This window comes from Hyla sarda, chromosome 1, assembly GCF_029499605.1.
Source record: "Hyla sarda isolate aHylSar1 chromosome 1, aHylSar1.hap1, whole genome shotgun sequence".
Lineage (NCBI taxonomy): Eukaryota > Metazoa > Chordata > Amphibia > Anura > Hylidae > Hyla > Hyla sarda.
The window spans coordinates 433,544,958-433,562,484 of NC_079189.1; the positions used below are offsets into that span (position 1 = coordinate 433,544,958).

Below are 17,527 nucleotides of genomic sequence, written 5' to 3' on the forward strand. Positions count from 1 at the left end.
ATATATATATATATATGGCTTCTGGTTATCAGTAAACTCTGACATACAGCCCTCTAGACCCAGACCGGGGACAAAAATATGTTGCATAGCTCTAACTCCTATCATGCCTGGAGAGCATCAGGCATTAGGGAGGTTTTAGTTTCGCAAAGGCTGGAGATCCATAGATTCGAGTCAGGGGCGGACTGACAACACTCGGGGACCCAGGACTAAAAAAAAGGCAAGGCCCCCCTGCGAGGCTCCGCAGCTCGTCAATCGGCTGCCACGCCCCTATTCTACCCAAATCCCATACACAATAAAACCACTATACACATACCAGTATACTATACAGGATCTGTATACTATATAAGTGACTATATACAGGACCATATAGCGGTAGATACCAGCTGTACAGAGATCTGTATACAATATAAGTGATTATATACAGGACCATATGGTGGTAGATATCAGCTGTACACAGGATGTGTACACCATATAAATTATTACAGTTACATTTTGGGACTCACAATTAAGTCTTTTCTGATCAACGTCGTCCTCTTTCATTTTCTTCTCTGTCCGGATCAGACCCACATGTCGATCTCTTAACATCTGCAGGACAAACATGTCAGACTCATCTATAGGCCCACAAACTGTAATAATGCCATTCTTGGTGTCCTGCACAATGAAAGGGCAGGTATGTAAGTAGCCAGGTAAATAGGTAACTAGGTTGGTAGATCAGGAAGCCAGATATGTAGGTAGGTGACTAGCCATGTAGGTAGTTAGGCAGCTATGTATGAAGTCCAGGTAAGTACATAGTTGGGTAGCCAGGTATGTAGGTAAGTAGTTAGGCATCTAGGTATTAGGTTAGGAAGCCCCCCCCCTGTACCCTTTAAGTATAGGCAGCAGAGTTAATCCCCCTCCCCTATAGGTATAGGAACAGAGTTACCCCCCCCACCTTTCCTCATAGGTATAGGCAGCAGTTAAACCCCCCCCCCTTTCCCCATAGGCATAAACAGCAGTTAATCCCCCCACCCTTCCCCATAGGCATAAGCAGCAGTTAATCCCCCCCCCCACTTTCTCCATATGTATAGGCAGCAGTTAACCCTCCCCCCTTTCCCCATAGGCATAAGCAGCAGTTAATTCCCCCCCTCCCTTTCCCTATAGGCATGAGCAGCAGTTAACCCCCCCCCCTATATGCATAGGTATAGGCAGCAGTTAACACTCCCCTTCCCCTTTCCCCATAGGTATAGGCAGAAGTTAATCCCCCCCTTTCCCCATAGGTATAGGCAGCAGTTAATCCCCTTCCCCCATAGGATTAGGCAGCAGTTAATCTCCCCCCCTTCCCCATAGGTATAGGCAGCAGTTAATCCCCCCTCTTTCCCCATAGGTACAGGCAGCAGTTAATCACCCCTCTTTCCCCATAGGTATAGGCAGCAGTTAAGCCCCATTTCCCCATAGGTATAGGCAACAGTTAATCCCCCCGCCTTTTCCCCACAGGTATAGGCAGCAGTTAATCTCCCCCCTTTCTTTCCCCATAGGTAAAGGCAGCAGTTAATCCCCCCCCCTTTCCCCATGGGTATTGGCAGCAGTTAATCCCCCCCTTTCCCCGTAGGTATAGGCAGCAGTTAACCCCCCCCTTTCCCCATAGGTATAGGCTGCAGTTAACCCCCTTTCCCCATAGATATAGGCAGCAGTTAACCCCCCTTTCCCCATAGGTATAGGCAACAGTTAATCCCCCCCTTTCCCCATAGGTATAGACAGCAGTTAATCCCCCCCCCCCCCTTTTCCCCATAGGTATAGGCAGCAGCTAATCCCCCCCTTCCCCATAGGTATAGGCAGCAGTTAACCCCCCTTTCCCCATAGGTATAGGCAGCATTAATTCCCCCCCCCCCACTTTCCCCATAAGTATAGGCAGCAGTTAATCAACCCCCCCTTTCCCCATAGGTACAGGCAGCAGTTAATCACCCCTCTTTCCCCATAGGTACAGGCAGCAGTTAATCACCCCTCTTTCCCCATAGGTATAGGCAGCAGTTAAGCCCCATTTCCCCATAGGTATAGGCAACAGTTAATCCCCCCGCCTTTTCCCCACAGGTATAGGCAGCAGTTAATCTCCCCCCTTTCTTTCCCCATAGGTAAAGGCAGCAGTTAATCCCCCCCCCCTTTCCCCATGGGTATTGGCAGCAGTTAATCCCCCCCTTTCCCCGTAGGTATAGGCAGCAGTTAACCCCCCCTTTCCCCATAGGTATAGGCTGCAGTTAACCCCCTTTCCCCATAGATATAGGCAGCAGTTAACCCCCCTTTCCCCATAGGTATAGGCAACAGTTAATCCCCTCCTTTCCCCATAGGTATAGACAGCAGTTAATCCCCCCCCCTTTTCCCCATAGGTATAGGCAGCAGCTAATCCCCCCCTTCCCCATAGGTATAGGCAGCAGTTAACCCCCCTTTCCCCATAGGTATAGGCAGCATTAATTCCCCCCCCCCACTTTCCCCATAAGTATAGGCAGCAGTTAATCAACCCCCCCCCCCTTTCCCCATAGGTACAGGCAGCAGTTAATCACCCCTCTTTCCCCATAGGTATAGGCAGCAGTTAAGCCCCCTTTCCCCATAGGTATAGGTAGCCGTTAATCCCCTGCCTTTTCCCCACAGGTATAGGCAGCAGTTAATCCCCCCTTTCTTTCCCCATAGGTAAAGGCAGCAGCTAATCCCCCCCCTTTCCCCATAGGTATAGGCAGCAGTTAACCCCCCCTTCCCCATAGGTATAGGCAGCAGTTAATCCCCCCCCCCTTTCCCCATAGGTATAAGCAGCAGTTAACCCCCCTTTCCCCATAGATATAGGCCGAAGTTAACCCCCCCTTTCCCCATAGGTATAGGCAACAGTGAATCCCCCCCCCTTTCCCCATAGGTATAGGCAGCAGTTAATCCCCCCTCTTTCCCCATAGGTATAGGCAACAGTTAACCCCCCTTTCCCCATAGCTATAGGCAGCAGTTAATCCCCCCTCTTTCCCCTCAGGTATAGGCAGCAGTGAATCCCCCCCCCCTTTCCTCATAGGTATAGGCAGGAGTTAACCCCCCCTTTCCCCACAGGTATAGGCAGCAGTTAATCCCCCCTTTCTTTCCCCATAGGTAAAGGCAGCAGTTAACCCCCCCCCCTTCCCCATAGGTATAGGCAGCAGTTAATCCCCCCCCCCTTTCCTCATAGGTATAAGCAGCAGTTAATCCCCCCTCTTTCCCCACAGGTATAGGCAACAGTTAATCCCCCCCCCCCTTTCCTCATAGGTATAGGCAGCAGTTAACCCCCCCTTTCCCCATAGGTATAGGCAGCAGTTAACCCCCCCCTTCCCCCATAGGTATAGGCAGCAGTGAATCCCCCCCCTTTCCCCATAGGTATAGGCAGCAGTTAATCCCCCCTTTCCCCATAGGTATAGGCAGCAGTTAACCCCCCCTTTCCCCATAGGTATAGGCAGCAGTTGACCCCCCCCCCTTTCCCCATATGTATAGGCAGCAGTTAATCCCCCCTTTCCCCATAGGTATAGGCAGCAGTTAATCCCCCCTTTTCCCCATAGGTATAGGCAGCAGTTAACCCCCCCCCCTTTCCCCATAGGTATAGGCAGCAGTTAATCCCCCCTTTCCCCATAGGTATAGGCAGCAGTTAATCCCCCCCTTTCCCCATATTTATAGGCCGCAGTTAACCCCCCCCCTTTCCCCATAGGTATAGGCAGAAGTTAACCCCCCTTTCCCCATAGATATAGGCCGCAGTTAACCCCTTTTCCCCATAGGTATAGGCAGCAGTTAGTCCCCCCTCTTTCCCCATAGGTGAAGGCAGCAGTTAATCACCCATCTTTCCCCATAGGTATAGGCAGCAGTTAAGCCCCCCTTTCCTAATAGGTATAGGCAGCAGTTAATCCCCTGCCTTTTCCCCATAGGTATAGGCAGCAGTTAATCCCCCCCTTTCTTTCCCCATAAGCAAAGGCCGCAGTTAATCCACAGTTAATTCCCCCCCCCCTTTCCCCATAGGTAAAGGCAGCAGTTAATCCCCCCCTTTCCCCATAGGTATAGGCAACAGTTAATCCCCCCCTTTCCCCATAGGTATAGGCAGCAGTTAACCCCCCCTCTTTCCCCATAAGTATAGGCAACAGTTAATCACCCCCCGTTCCCCATAGGTATATACAGCAGTTAACCCCCCCCCTTTTCCGCCTAGGGGTAGGCAGCAGATAATCCACCCCTTTTTCCATTGGTATAGGCAGCAGGTAATCCCCCCCCCCTTTCCCCATAGGTATAGGCAGCAGTTAATCCCCCCCTTTCCCCATAGGTATAGGCAGCAGTTAACCCCCCTTTCCCCATAGGTATAGGCAGAAGTTAATCACCCCTTTCCCAATAGGTATAGGCAGCAGTTAATACCTTCTTTCCCCATAGGTATAGGCAGCAGTTAACCCCCCTTTCCCCATAGGTATAGGCAGCAATAAATCCCCCCCCTTCCCCATAGGAATAGGCAGCAGTTAACCCCCCCTTTCCCCATAGGTATAGGCAGCAGTTAATCCCCCCCCTTTCCCCATAGGTATAGGCAGAAGTTAACCCCCCTTTCCCCATAGATATAGGCAGCAGTTAACCCCCCTTTCTCCATAGGTATAGGCAGCAGTTAACCCCCCCCTTTCCCCATAGGTATAGGCAGCAGTTAATCCCCCCTCTTTCCCCATAGGTAAAGGCAGCAGTTAACCACCCCTTTCCCCATAGGTATAGACAGCAGTTAATTCCCCCCCCCTTTTCCCCATAGGTATAGGCAGAAGTTAATCCCCCCCCTTCCCCATAGGTATAGGCAGCAGTTAATCCCCCCCTCTTTCCCCATAGGTAAAGGCAGCAGTTAACCACCCCTTTCCCCATAGGTATAGACAGCAGTTAATTCCCCCCCCCTTTCCCCATAGGTATAAGGAGCAGTTAACCCCCCCCCCTTCCCCATAGGTATAGGCAGCAGTTAATCCCCCCTTTCCCCATAGGTATAGGCAGCAGTTAATCCCCCCCCCTTTCTCCATAGGTATAGGCAGCAGTTAACCCCCCTGTCCCCATAGGTATAGGCAGCAGTTAATCCCCCCCTTTCCCCATAGGTATAGGCAGCAGTTAATACCCCCTTTCCCCATAGGTATAGGCAGCAGTTAAACCCCCTTTCCCCATAGGTATGGGCAGCAGTTAACCCCCCCCCCCTTCCCCATAGGAATAGGCAGCAGTTAATCCCCCCCTTTCCCCATAGGTATAGGCAGAAGTTAACCCCTCTTTCCCCATAGATATAGGCAGCAGTTAACCCCCCTTTCTCTATAGGTATAGGCAGCAGTTAACCCCCCCCTTTCCCCATAGGTATAGGCAGCAGTTAATCCCCCCTCTTTCCCCATAGGTAAAGGCAGCAGTTAACCACCCCTTTCCCCATAGGTATAGACAGCAGTTAATTCCCCCCCCCCTTTTCCCCATAGGTATAGGCAGAAGTTAATCCTGCCCCTTTCCCCATAGGTATAGGCAGCAGTTAATCCCCCCCCTTCCCCATAGGTATAGGCAGCAGTTAACCCCCCTCTTTCCCCATAGGTAGAGGCAGCAGTTAATCCCCCTTTCCCCATAGGTATAGGCAGCAGTTAACCCCCCTCCCCTTTCCCCATAGGTATAGGCAGCAGTTAATGCCCCCTCCCTTTCCTCATAGATATAGGCAGCAGTTAACCCCGCCTTTCCCCATAGGTATAAGCAGCAGTTAATCCCCCTCCCCCTTTCCCCATAGGTATAGGCAGCAGTTAACCCCCCCTTCCCCAAAGGTATAGGCAGCAGTTGACCCCCCCTTTCCCAATAGGTATAGGCAGCAGTTAACCCCCCCCCCTCTTTCACCAGGTTATAGGTAGCAGTTAACCCCCCCTTTCCCCATAGGTATAGGCAGCAGTTAAACCCCCCCTTTCCCCATAGGTATATAGGTATAGGCAGCATTTAACCCACCACCCCTTTCCCCATAGGTATAGGCAGCAGTTAACCCCCCTTTCCCCATAGGTATAGGCAGCAGTTAATCCCCCCCCCTTCCCCATAGGTATAGGCAGCAGTTAACCCCCCTCTTTCCCCATAGGTAGAGGCAGCAGTTAATCCCCCTTTCCCCATAGGTATAGACAGCAGTTAACCCCCCTCCCCTTTCCCCATAGGTATAGGCAGCAGTTAATGCCCCCTCCCTTTCCCAATAGGTATAGGCAGCAGTTAACCCCCCCCCTCTTTCACCAGGTTATAGGTAGCAGTTAACCCCCCCTTTCCCCATAGGTGTAGGCAGCAGTTAAACCCCCCCTTTCCCCATAGGTATATAGGTATAGGCAGCATTTAACCCACCACCCCTTTCCCCATAGGTATAGGCAACAGTTAACCCCCACTTTGCCCATAGGTAAAGGCAGCAGTTAACCACCCCTTTCCCCATAGGTATAGACAGCAGTTAATTCCCCCCCCCCTTTTCCCCATAGGTATAGGCAGAAATTAATCCTGCCCCTTTCCCCATAGGTATAGGCAGCAGTTAATCCCCCCCCCCCCTTCCCCATAGGTATAGGCAGCAGTTACCCCCCCCCCTCTTTCCCCATAGGTAGAGGCAGCAGTTAATCCCCCTTTCCCCATAGGTATAGGCAGCAGTTAACCCCCCTCCCCTTTCCCCATAGGTATAGGCAGCAGTTAATGCCCCCTCCCTTTCCTCATAGATATATGCAGCAGTAAACCCCGCCTTTCCTCATAGGTATAAGCAGCAGTCAATCCCCTCCCCCTTTTCCCATAGGTATAGGCAGCAGTTAACCCCCCCTTCCCCAAAGGTATAGGCAGCAGTTGACCCCCCCTTTCCCAATAGGTATAGGCAGCAGTTAACCCCCCCTTTCACCAGGTTATAGGTAGCAGTTAACCCCCCCTTTCCCCATAGGTATAGGCAGCAGTTAACCCCCCCTTTCCCCATAGGTATATAGGTATAGGCAGCATTTAACCCACCACCCCTTTCCCCATAGGTATAGGCAACAGTTAACCCCCACTTTCCCCATAGTTATGGGCAGCAGTTAATCCCCCCCCCTTTCCCCATAGGTATAGGCAGCAGTTAACCCCCCCCCCCTTTCTCCTTAGGTATGGGCAGCAGTTAGTCCCCCCCTCTCCCCCCCATAGGTGTAGGCAGCAGTTAATCCCCACCCCCCATAGGTATAGGCAGAAGCTAATCCCCCCCTACATAGGTGTAGGCAGCAGTTAATCCCCCACCCCTTGAATGGTTAAAAAAAAATGATGCTCACCTGATATCCCACGCAGCGATCTCCTCAGCAGCAGGAGCATGCGTTTTCTCTCCTCCACAGTGCAGGCGCCGATGAGTGATGTCATCGGCGCCTGCACTGCGTGGGGGTGGAGGTCACGTCTCCTCTGTGTAAGCTGCAGATGCGGCTCACACAGAGGAGACGCGTTCTGCTGTATGTGCATGTACCGCACATACAGGAGAAGGCAGTGCTGTCTGCTGGGGAGTAGCAGTGGCAGCGGGCCCTTTACGTGTCCGGATCGGACCGGACGGTCAGTCTGCCCCAGATTAGAGTATAGTTTCACCCACCATCACGTCAGAACTTTAAGTGACTAAAGCAGTGATGGGACACAGTCAGGTAGAATACACAATGATATCAGTTACAGGTAATGTCTTCTCTGTTGTCTTTCAGTTTCTTCCTCACCTGGTCCAGACACCAGGACTTCTTCCAGCTATATCTTCCCTCTGCAGAGTTTGACCCAGACATAATTATCTCCTCACTTGGTCAGTAGATCCTTATCCTTTATATGAATACAATATTCAGTATAACCCTGCCACACACTGTTTCTTCTTAGTTTGGGTGAATTACCTTTGTATCCTCCAGACCCCTATGTGTCCTCTGACCCCTATGTATCCTCCAGACCCTTATGTATCTAGCTGACTTGCCTGCATGTGAAACATCTGCTTCCAGCACCCACTGCTGCTCTTTAAGTTAAGTGTCCCTCCAGTGCGCAACTGAACAGCCGCACAGGCTGGAAACTAGAACTGCAGATGTTTTATAGAAAAAAAAATCCATCTGGTGTTGGGGGCAGGTGAGATGGATGGTCCAGCCCCGTGGGCTTTTATACAGGGAGGACTACTTACTGGGGGCCTGTTTATGGGGGGGGGGGGGGGGATACTACTTACTAGAAGCCTATATACTGAGCAAACTACTTACTTTGGGCTTAGCTACAGGGGGAAACTACCTACTATGGCTCCTATATACTACGGAACCTACTTATTGGGGGACTGTGTAATGGTAAAAACCACACATTGAGGCACTTATATACTGGGGAAACTACTTACCCAGGAACCTATATACAGAAAAAACTACTTACTGGGACACGTATACACAGGGAAAACTACCATCAGCGTACTGGAAAATCTATATTCAAATAAAGTGTTATTTCTTTCTCTCTACAAAATGTATATTGTGTGGTATTTTTTTTTTTTTTTTACAGGATCCAGCTCAGTGGAATAGCGAGGGGGCCCACTCTATTCCATTCAGATGACCCTGCCAAATACATCCCAAATGGAGGCAAAAATGTCTATAGATCTGTCTAACACATTCACTGGGACCTGTCCCTGTCTTTGCGTATCCTACATTGGCTGCACACTGCCTTGCGCAGTGTACAGCCTAACTTAAAATCATGTTTCTGTAACTAATCTCTATATTTTCATGACTATCCTCACAAATTTGATGAAAATGTGTTAGCTCTTCCTCCACTGCTTCAGACACTGTAGCCCTGGCACTTACGTTTTTTTTTAACCCCTGTAACACTGTATGTGGGTGTGACCCTAGGATGTTGGTAAAAAACGAATAAAACACACACACCACTAACAGGTATATACAAATATGTCAATTAGACAAAACCTTGTAGCAATACACTTTGACAGTATTTGGCCAATGTTGAAGTCTAAAGTCTGTTAATTCAGTCATTGAAATGCTGACTGCAAATTAGACATGGGATGACTTAGGACAGGGCTGGACTTTGTTATTTTTTCTACTTTTCGTCAGAAGCATGCCCTTAATTACTTTTATCAAGTCATTAAATTGTATGTATATTGTAGTGTTGATAATACTTGGGTCTAAAGTTCACACTTAGCCTGAAATGAGAATCATGTTCTAAAAAGTTATCGGACAATTAAAGTAATGACAGAGTGGCAGCTTTCTTATTACTTTGTAGGCAAGTGCTTGATCAAATAAAATGTGATTTCTATCTCTCTACAACATTGTTGAAGCTAATATGACACAAACTACCCTGTGACAGCTACCAAGCTGGCATCACCTGGCACACGCCCACTTGTTTTCTGCTACCTAATTCTTGACATTCCTTTCCTCAACACCGACTTATCAAGAAATGCTAAACTGTGGAGGATATGAAAGACTTATCAGTATCCTGGGTTTTGGAAGTAAATCAGGGGCAGGTTATACATTGATGGCAAGGTAAGGGGCGGGAAGACTAATGTGGGATAGGTTTATAATTAACCCCACACCTAAAGGAAGGGTAGTGGACCTGGTGGCAGAGGCTGTGTGTCACACAGTGAGGGAGGCAAGATGTCAACTGTCCCAAGTATCACTACAGATGCACCTAAAGGCAATTCCATCCCCATCAACAACCCGGCTGATATCTCTGTGATTGTGGTATATTTTGTGGTAGTGCTGGCTGTGGGAATATGGGTGAGTAGATTATTTACCTAGAAATTGTGTTGATCATAATATTTTAGTATGAATATCTTAGAAAAATTAGTAAAAACTTATATGTTAACAATATCTGACTTTAAAGACATGTAAAGTAAGAATGAGAATGTTTTAATGGCATTTTCTATGAAGCCTGTAAAAAGATGTTATCATGTAGTTTAACAAATCCTTTGACGACTAAATGGGGCTTACTTCTCTAGTAGAAAAAGAAAGGATCTGTGCACCTGACTGTTCACATGTGGGTTATACAGATAGAAAATGGAGTTTTGGAGCACAGTCCAGTTAATGTAGTCCTCATTGGCCAGATCCATTTCTTTATGACTGTATTTAAAGCAAACAATGGAAGAGTTATCACACGTAACACTGGTCTAATGAGCTAATAATGATAAGATTTGCAGAGATCTAAGTCCTACAAGAACTGATAAAGTAAATCAGGTCTAAAGAATCTAAAGTGTGCCCTTTTGCTAGATGCACTTTGTTCTGTCAATCTAATAGATATAGCTTGAAAAGATTACTTTTCAGCAAAAGTTGAAAAAAAAAAAAGAATTCGTTAAAATAAAAGGGGGCTTCTTTGTCCTTTAAAAGGGGCATGGTTAAAATGAATGTGGCATTTTTATGGATTGCCAGTCTTTCTTAAAAAATATTTGTTTATTTGTATGTTTGCTATTAAGATGTATAAGTGGTCTCTAACATGACACAGTGCACATTAAGTAGCACCAACATTTATTATGCCATATGCACTATATTTTAATAAATTTAGTGTCATTTATGCCATTTTCTGCATTTTGTGCTTTCATGCACTCTGCCACACTGTTGTTAATATATGACAGTATGGGCAAAATGTTGCTGCATGGTGCCACTCTATATTGAAGATGTCTAAAAATTGCGGCTTATAGATTATTTTGGCCTTCATCATCATTTCTATTACATTCTGTGGACAAGATATACAGCAGAAAAAAAACGCACTCAGATAAAAAGGTCAGATTGCAGGAAAACTGCATGCAGCTATGTCTCAGACAGATATATTAGAGATTACAGGTATGGTCTGATTAAACACTTGGTCTTACGACAAGATGGGATAAAAATGCTTTACTCAATCCCTGTAAAAAGGCTCTTACCTTTGGGTGGAGTACCTCTTGATGAGGGACTGTTCCCTGCTAGAAATGTCTCTGCAATGCACTTGAAGACATTTTGCTCAGTTGACAGACTTTGAGAGGAGGAGGGTCATTGGACTGAGAAAAGCAGGATGGTCATTTTAACAAACTTCCCTCCATCTAGGTCATTCTGGCCAAGCTGTTAGGGGGTATTGAGAGCGGTAATTACATGAAGGCACATACACAGATGTTAACAGGCTCCGGATAGGCCAGACAAATCACCAGTAGAGAGGAACCTTTGATGCTCCCTGAGTTTACTTGTTATCTGTACAGACACCTGGACCATTTCAAGCCACTTAGCAGGAGGAAATTTGTTGTCACTGGGGGAAATTTATTAAAACCTTTGCAGAGGCAAAGTAGCCCCAACCAATCAGATCGCTTCTTACATTCTTAACAAGGTCTCTGAAAAATCAAAGAAGCATGCTGATTAGTTGCTATGGGCAAACTCTCCTCAGGTTTTGATAAATCTCCCCCTCTGAGCCCATTATGTGCCCTCTCATTGACAGCCAACTAGCTTTGTCTTTGGTTGTAGTCGTGTCATGAACGAGAAACCTGGACTGCTACAGACTGGAACTGTATTGTCTTTAGTGACAAATCCAGCTTCTGTTTTGGAACCAACAACCCTCAGGTTCAAGGTCTTCAATCCTGCCTTTGATGTGGAGTGAGACGCTGCCCCCAACTACTGGAGATATGGGGAACCATCTCATATCACAGTTGGTCACCCTTAGTAGTGATACGAGGGACATTCTCATGGCAAAGCTTGCAAATGGCATCTTTCAGCACGATATTGATTGAATTGATTTCCCAGGAATGTCTCTGCCACATTGCAGCACTTCTTTGGCTTGTCTGGTCACCAGATTTAATTACCAATTGAGCATTTATGGGACCAGCTAGAATGCCAAGTTCAGCAACTAACTACAGGATCTACAGACTCAGGCTTCAGGAACTCAGGATCTATAGGCCCAGCTGCAAAATCTTTGTACAAATGTGTGCCGCAGGATGCCGTACAGAACCTGTCTTCCTCCATGCTCATCTGTATCTTGTCTTGCATAAAGGCTAGAGCCTCCTTTCAATTGTATAGCTTTTCCCAATAAACTTATCCTTTTTTTTACTTATATTGTTAATTACATTCTCATTATATTCACACATATGCAATTTAATTTGATTACAACAACTCCTTCTTGGTGCATTATTTTAGTTTTTTCAATGAGTGTACACAGATTAAAGAGATAATAACTGTAACATTTAGACCTGTTCACATATTTTATCTTCTTATCGTGTTTTGTGTTTCAGGCTATGGTAAGGACAAGCCGTGGTACAGTTGGAGGTTTCTTTCTGGCTGGGCGTAGTATGGTGTGGTGGCCGGTAAGTGTTGTTAAGAATAAGGGACCTAAAAAAAGAGAGAAGGGACATTAAACATAATGTAGCACCATAACCGAAGGGCCTGGCATGAGGCAGAGAATAAGTGCAAATTTGACTGATCGGTGCTTGTTTACAGAGCCTTCACAAGGCTCAATCAATTGTTAAGTTAGATCATTCGTGTAGCCCATTTGTGGTAACCACCGGTGTATATGGTGGGACCACGGTGTTGCAGTGAGAGTGGTGGGATCAGATGTTATTAACCCCCGGGGGTCAGATGGTATTAACCCCTATGTCTTTGTGACGCTAGTGTGGTTTTCGGGTTCCGGAACACCACACGCCCGGATTCTCCGCTATCCCACGGGCTAGTAGTGAATAAAGAGACCACAACCAGTTATGGGTAAAGGGAGGCTTTACTGAGTAGAAGACAGGTGTAAATATCTTCACAGCTAAGACCAGAATTCCCAGAGAGGTGGCCAGTACCCAGAGGACCTCGGAGCTTGCTGGACCAATACTTGTAATAAACTTGACTTTGACTTGTACTTAGACTTGACTTGACTATGTGCAGGACTTGACTATTTGTAATGACAGCAGACATAGACTTGTAGACTTACTGGAGAGACTTGTAGCTTTGTGGCCTCCAAATGCTGAACACTTGTCTCTAAGGCCTCTGGTGCTTGCTGCCTCAGCAAAGACTTTTTCTCAGGTTAGATGGTAAAATCCAAGAGAGATAATTAAAGATGGCCACTCCTTTAAATAGTGGGGCTGCTCTAAAGATGTGGACAGCTGATAAATGAGCATTTGCTTGTTTGGCATCAGAACGCTGGCTACCTCAGAACACTTATTTGCTCAAACAGCACGGGTAAAAGTACCTAGAGTTATTAGCCTAACTACAACTTTTTATTCTTTGCTTAATAAAACCAGATCATCTCTAATCAATCAACAGAGCCTTGTGTACCACCATATTGCCAACATAACTCTTATAGCAACCAGGCATGTGGAAAAATAGGTAATGTGCCAGTAAAATAACCACAGTAGTGTCCTGTACAGATGAGTCCCAGAATAATCAGACTTCAGTGGGAACCATGTTCCATCGTCTCCCATCATCTTAAAGGAAAACTGTCAGCCAGTTCACCCAAACTATCACCCAGTATGTTGGGTTTAGTGTGGGTAACATAGTAACATAGTTCATAAGGTTGAAAAAAGACCAGAGTCCATCAAGTTCAACCTATAACCCTAATGAGTCCCTACTGAGTTGATCCAGAGGAAGGCAAAAAACCCTCTTACTAGAGGTAAAAATTCCTTCCCTACTCCAATATGGCAATCAGAATAAATCCTTGGATCAACGCTCTGTCCCTATGAATCTAGTATCCATAACCTATAATGTTATTACTCTCCAAAAATGCATTCAGGCCTCTTTTGAACTCTTTTACAGAGTTCACCATGACCACCTCCTCCGGGAGAGAGTTCCATAGTCCCACTGCTCTTACAGTAAAGAACACCTGTCTGTGCTGGTGTAGTAATCTTCTTTCCTCTAAATGTAGAGGATGTCTCCTTGTTATAGATACAATCCTGGGTATAAAGAGATCATGGGAGAGATCTCTGTACTGTCCACTGATATATTTATACATAGTTATTAGGTCGCCCCTAAACCTTCTTTCTTTTAAACTAAATAACCCTAATTCTGATAATCTTTCTGGGTAATCTTCTGATAATCTTTCTCCCATCCCTTTTATTAATCTGGTTGACCGTCTTTGAACCCTCTCCAACTCAACTATATCTTTCTTGTATACTAGTGCCCAGTACTGTACACAGTATTCTACAGTCATGGCCGTAAATGTTGGCACCCCTGAAATTTTCAAGAAAATGAAGTATTTCTCACAGAAAAGGATTGAAGTAACACATGTTTTGATATACAAATGTTTATTCCCTTTGTGTGTATTGGAACTAAACCAAAAAAGGGAGGAAAAAAAGCAAATTGGACATAATGTCACACCAAACTCCAAAAATGGTCTGGACAAAATTATTAGGGCCCTTAACATAATATTTGGCTGCACACCCTTTGGAAAAAATAACTGAAATCAGTTGATTTCTAAAACCTCAATAAGCTTCTTACACCTCTCAGCCAGAATGTTGGACCACTCTTCCTTTACAAACTGCTCCAGGTCTCTCTTATTGGAAGGGTGCCTTTTCCCAACAGCAATTTTAAGATCTCTCCACAGGTGTTCAATGGGATTAAAATCTGGACTCATCGCTGACCAATTCAGAACTCTCCAGCACTTTGTTACCATCCATTTCTGGGGTCATTTCCTGCTGAAAGACTGAAGATCTCGGACGCAAACCCAGCTTTCTGACACTGGGCTGTACAGTGCGACCCAAAATCCATTGGTAATCCTCAGATTTCTTGATGCCTTGTACACATTCAAGGCACCCAGTGCCAGAGGCAGCAAAACAACCCCAAAACATCATTGAACCTCCACCATATTTCACTGTAGGTACTGTGTTCTTTTCTTTGTAGGCCTCATTCCGTTTTCGGTAAACAGTAGAATAATGTGCTATACCAAAAAGCTCTATCTTGGTCTAATCTGTCCACAAGATGTTTTCCCAGAAGGATTTTGGCTTACTCAAATCCATTTTTGCAAAATGTAGTCATGCTTTTTTATGTCTCTGTGTCAGCAGTGGGGTCCTCCTGGGTCTCCTGCCATAGCGTTTAATTTCATTTGAATGTCAACGGATAGTTCGGGCTGACACTGATGCTCCCTGAGCCTGCAGGACAGCTTGAATATCTTTGGAACTTGTTTGGGGCTGCTTATCCACCATCCAGACTATCCTGCATTGACACCTTTTTAATTTTTTCTCTTCCGTCCATGCCCAGGGAGATTAGCTACAGTGCCATGGGTTTTCTCTTCTCCTCTTTCTGTTGTCCATGCTTTTGTGTGGCACACACAGACACACAATGCAAAGACTGAGTGAATTCCTCTCCTTTTCATCGGCTTTAAGGTGTGATTTTTTATATTGCCCACACCTGTTACTTGCTCCAGGCGAATTTAAAGGAGCATCACATGCTTGAAACAATCTTATTTATCCACAATTTTGAAAGGGTGCCAATAAATTTGTCATTATGTCCAATTTGCTTTCTTTACTCCCTTTTTTGGTTTAGTTCCAATACACACAAAGGGAATAAACATGTGTATAGCAAAACATGTGTTGCTTTTATAACCACCCTCTGTTTCCTATAACTGAGCCAGCTACTTACCCACTTGCACACATTCTCCCCCAGCCCAATCCTTGTCATTTTATACACTAACCATTTATGTGGCACTGTATCAAATGCTTTGTAAAAAAATCCAGATATACCACATCTAGAGATTGTCCCTGGTCCAGTCTGGAGCTCACCTCCTCATAAAAGCTGATCAGGTTAGTTTGACAGGACCGATCCCTCATAAAGCCATGCTGATATGGAGTCATACATTTATCTTTATCAAGATACTCCAAAATAGCATCCCTTAGGAAACCTTCAAACAATTTGCATTCAACGGAGGTTAACCTCTTAAGGATGTAGGGCATACCTGTACGCCCTATGCCCGGTCCCAGTGTTTAAACACCGTGACCCTGCATCACACCATGACCCCGCATCACACCGGGTCGGTCCCGGCTGCTGTTCATAGCCGGGACCCTGATCGCCGAACCTGAAGGGTTAATTAGCGCGTGGCACAACGGTCTGTGCCATGCGCTATTAACCCTTCAGACGCGGCGATCTGAAAGTGAAAGTAAACGCTTCCCGGCAGCTCAGTCGGGCTGATAAAATCGCGATGTCCCAATCAGCTAGGACACGAGCGGAGGTCCCCTTACCTGTCTCCGCTGCGTCCGATCAGGGTTTGATTGCTCCAAGCCTGAGCTATAGGCTTGAGCAATCAAGCCCATATCTCGCTGATCCACGCAAAGCTATGCAACGTGTGGGAGCTATAGCACTGCAAAAAAAAAGTGGAAAAAAAGGTCATTTAACCCCTTCCCTAATAAAAGTTTGAATCACCTCCCTTTTCCCATAAAAAATCTGTGTAAATAAAAATAAACATATGTGGTATCGCCGCGTGCGGAAATGTCCGAACTATAAAAATATATCCTTAATTAAATCACACGGTCAATGGTGTACGCGCAAAAAAATTCCAAAGTCCAAAATAGCATATTTTTGGTCACTTTTTATATCATGAAAAAATGAATAAAAAGCAATCAAAAAGTCCGATCAATACAAATATAGTACCAATAAAAACTTCAGATCACGGTGCAAAAAATTAATCCTCATACCGGCCGGTACTCGGAAAAATAAAAAAGTTATAGGGGTTAGAAGATGAGAATTTTTAACATATAAATTTTCCTGCATGAAGTTATGATTTTTTTTCTGAAGTACGACAATATCCAACCTGTATAAGTATCATTTTAACCATATGGACCTACAAAATAAAGATAAAGGTGTTATTTTTACCAAAAAATGCACTGCATAGAAACGGAAGCCCAAAAAGTTACAAAATGAAATTTTTTCTTCAATTTTATCGCACAATGAATTTTTATGTAAAATGACTAATGTCACTGCAAAGTAGAATTGGTGGCGCAAAAAATAAGCCATCATATGGAATTTTATGTGCACAATTGAAAGCGTTATGATTTTTAGATGGTGATGAGGAAAAAAATGAAAAGGCAAAAACGGAAAAACCCTGCATCCTTAAGGGGTTAAACTAACAGGCCTATAATTTCCGGGGTCGCTTTTTGTGTACTGGCACCACATTTGCAATGCGCCAATCCTGGGGAACAGTCCTTGTCACTATAGAGTCCTTGAAAATTTAAAATAGGGGTCTGTCTATTACATTACTTAATTATTTTAGAACACGGGGGTGAAGGCCATCTGGACTTGGTGATTTGTCTATTTTTTTTTTTTTTTTGTAGGCGGCACTGTACTTCTTCCTGGGTTAGACAGATGACCTGTCCTGGGGAGTTTACCATATCTCGCTGTATTTCACCTGGCATTTTATTTTCCTATATGAATACAGTGGAGAAGAATGTTTTTAATATAGTTGCTTTTTCCTGATTCCCACCTATACTTCCTTCCTCATCATTTTTTAAAGGGCCTACACTTTCATTTTTAACCTTTTTGCTATTTATATAGTTAAAGAACATTTTGGGGTTAGTTTTACTCTCTTTGGCAACAAGTCTTTCTGTCTCTATTTTTGCGGCTTTTATCTGTTTTTTTTACATATTTCCCATTTTTCTCTATAGCTTTTTAATGCTTCTTCACTGCTGTCCTGTTTTAATAGTTTAAATGCT

The 17,527-nt window shown here is 45.2% G+C and overlaps 1 protein-coding gene across 1 annotated transcript in view; it reads left to right on the forward strand.

Moving 5' to 3' along the window:
* The first annotated feature begins 9,382 nt into the window (after positions 1-9,382).
* Positions 9,383-17,527, forward strand: part of SLC5A1 (solute carrier family 5 member 1) — a 125,957-nt gene continuing 117,812 nt past the window's right edge. Inside the window, exons 1-2 of the mRNA XM_056530789.1 lie at positions 9,383-9,674; positions 12,143-12,214. Of these exons, the coding sequence (XP_056386764.1) occupies positions 9,552-9,674; positions 12,143-12,214 (195 nt within the window). The 5' untranslated portion in view covers positions 9,383-9,551. The remainder of the gene's footprint in view (positions 9,675-12,142; positions 12,215-17,527) is intronic.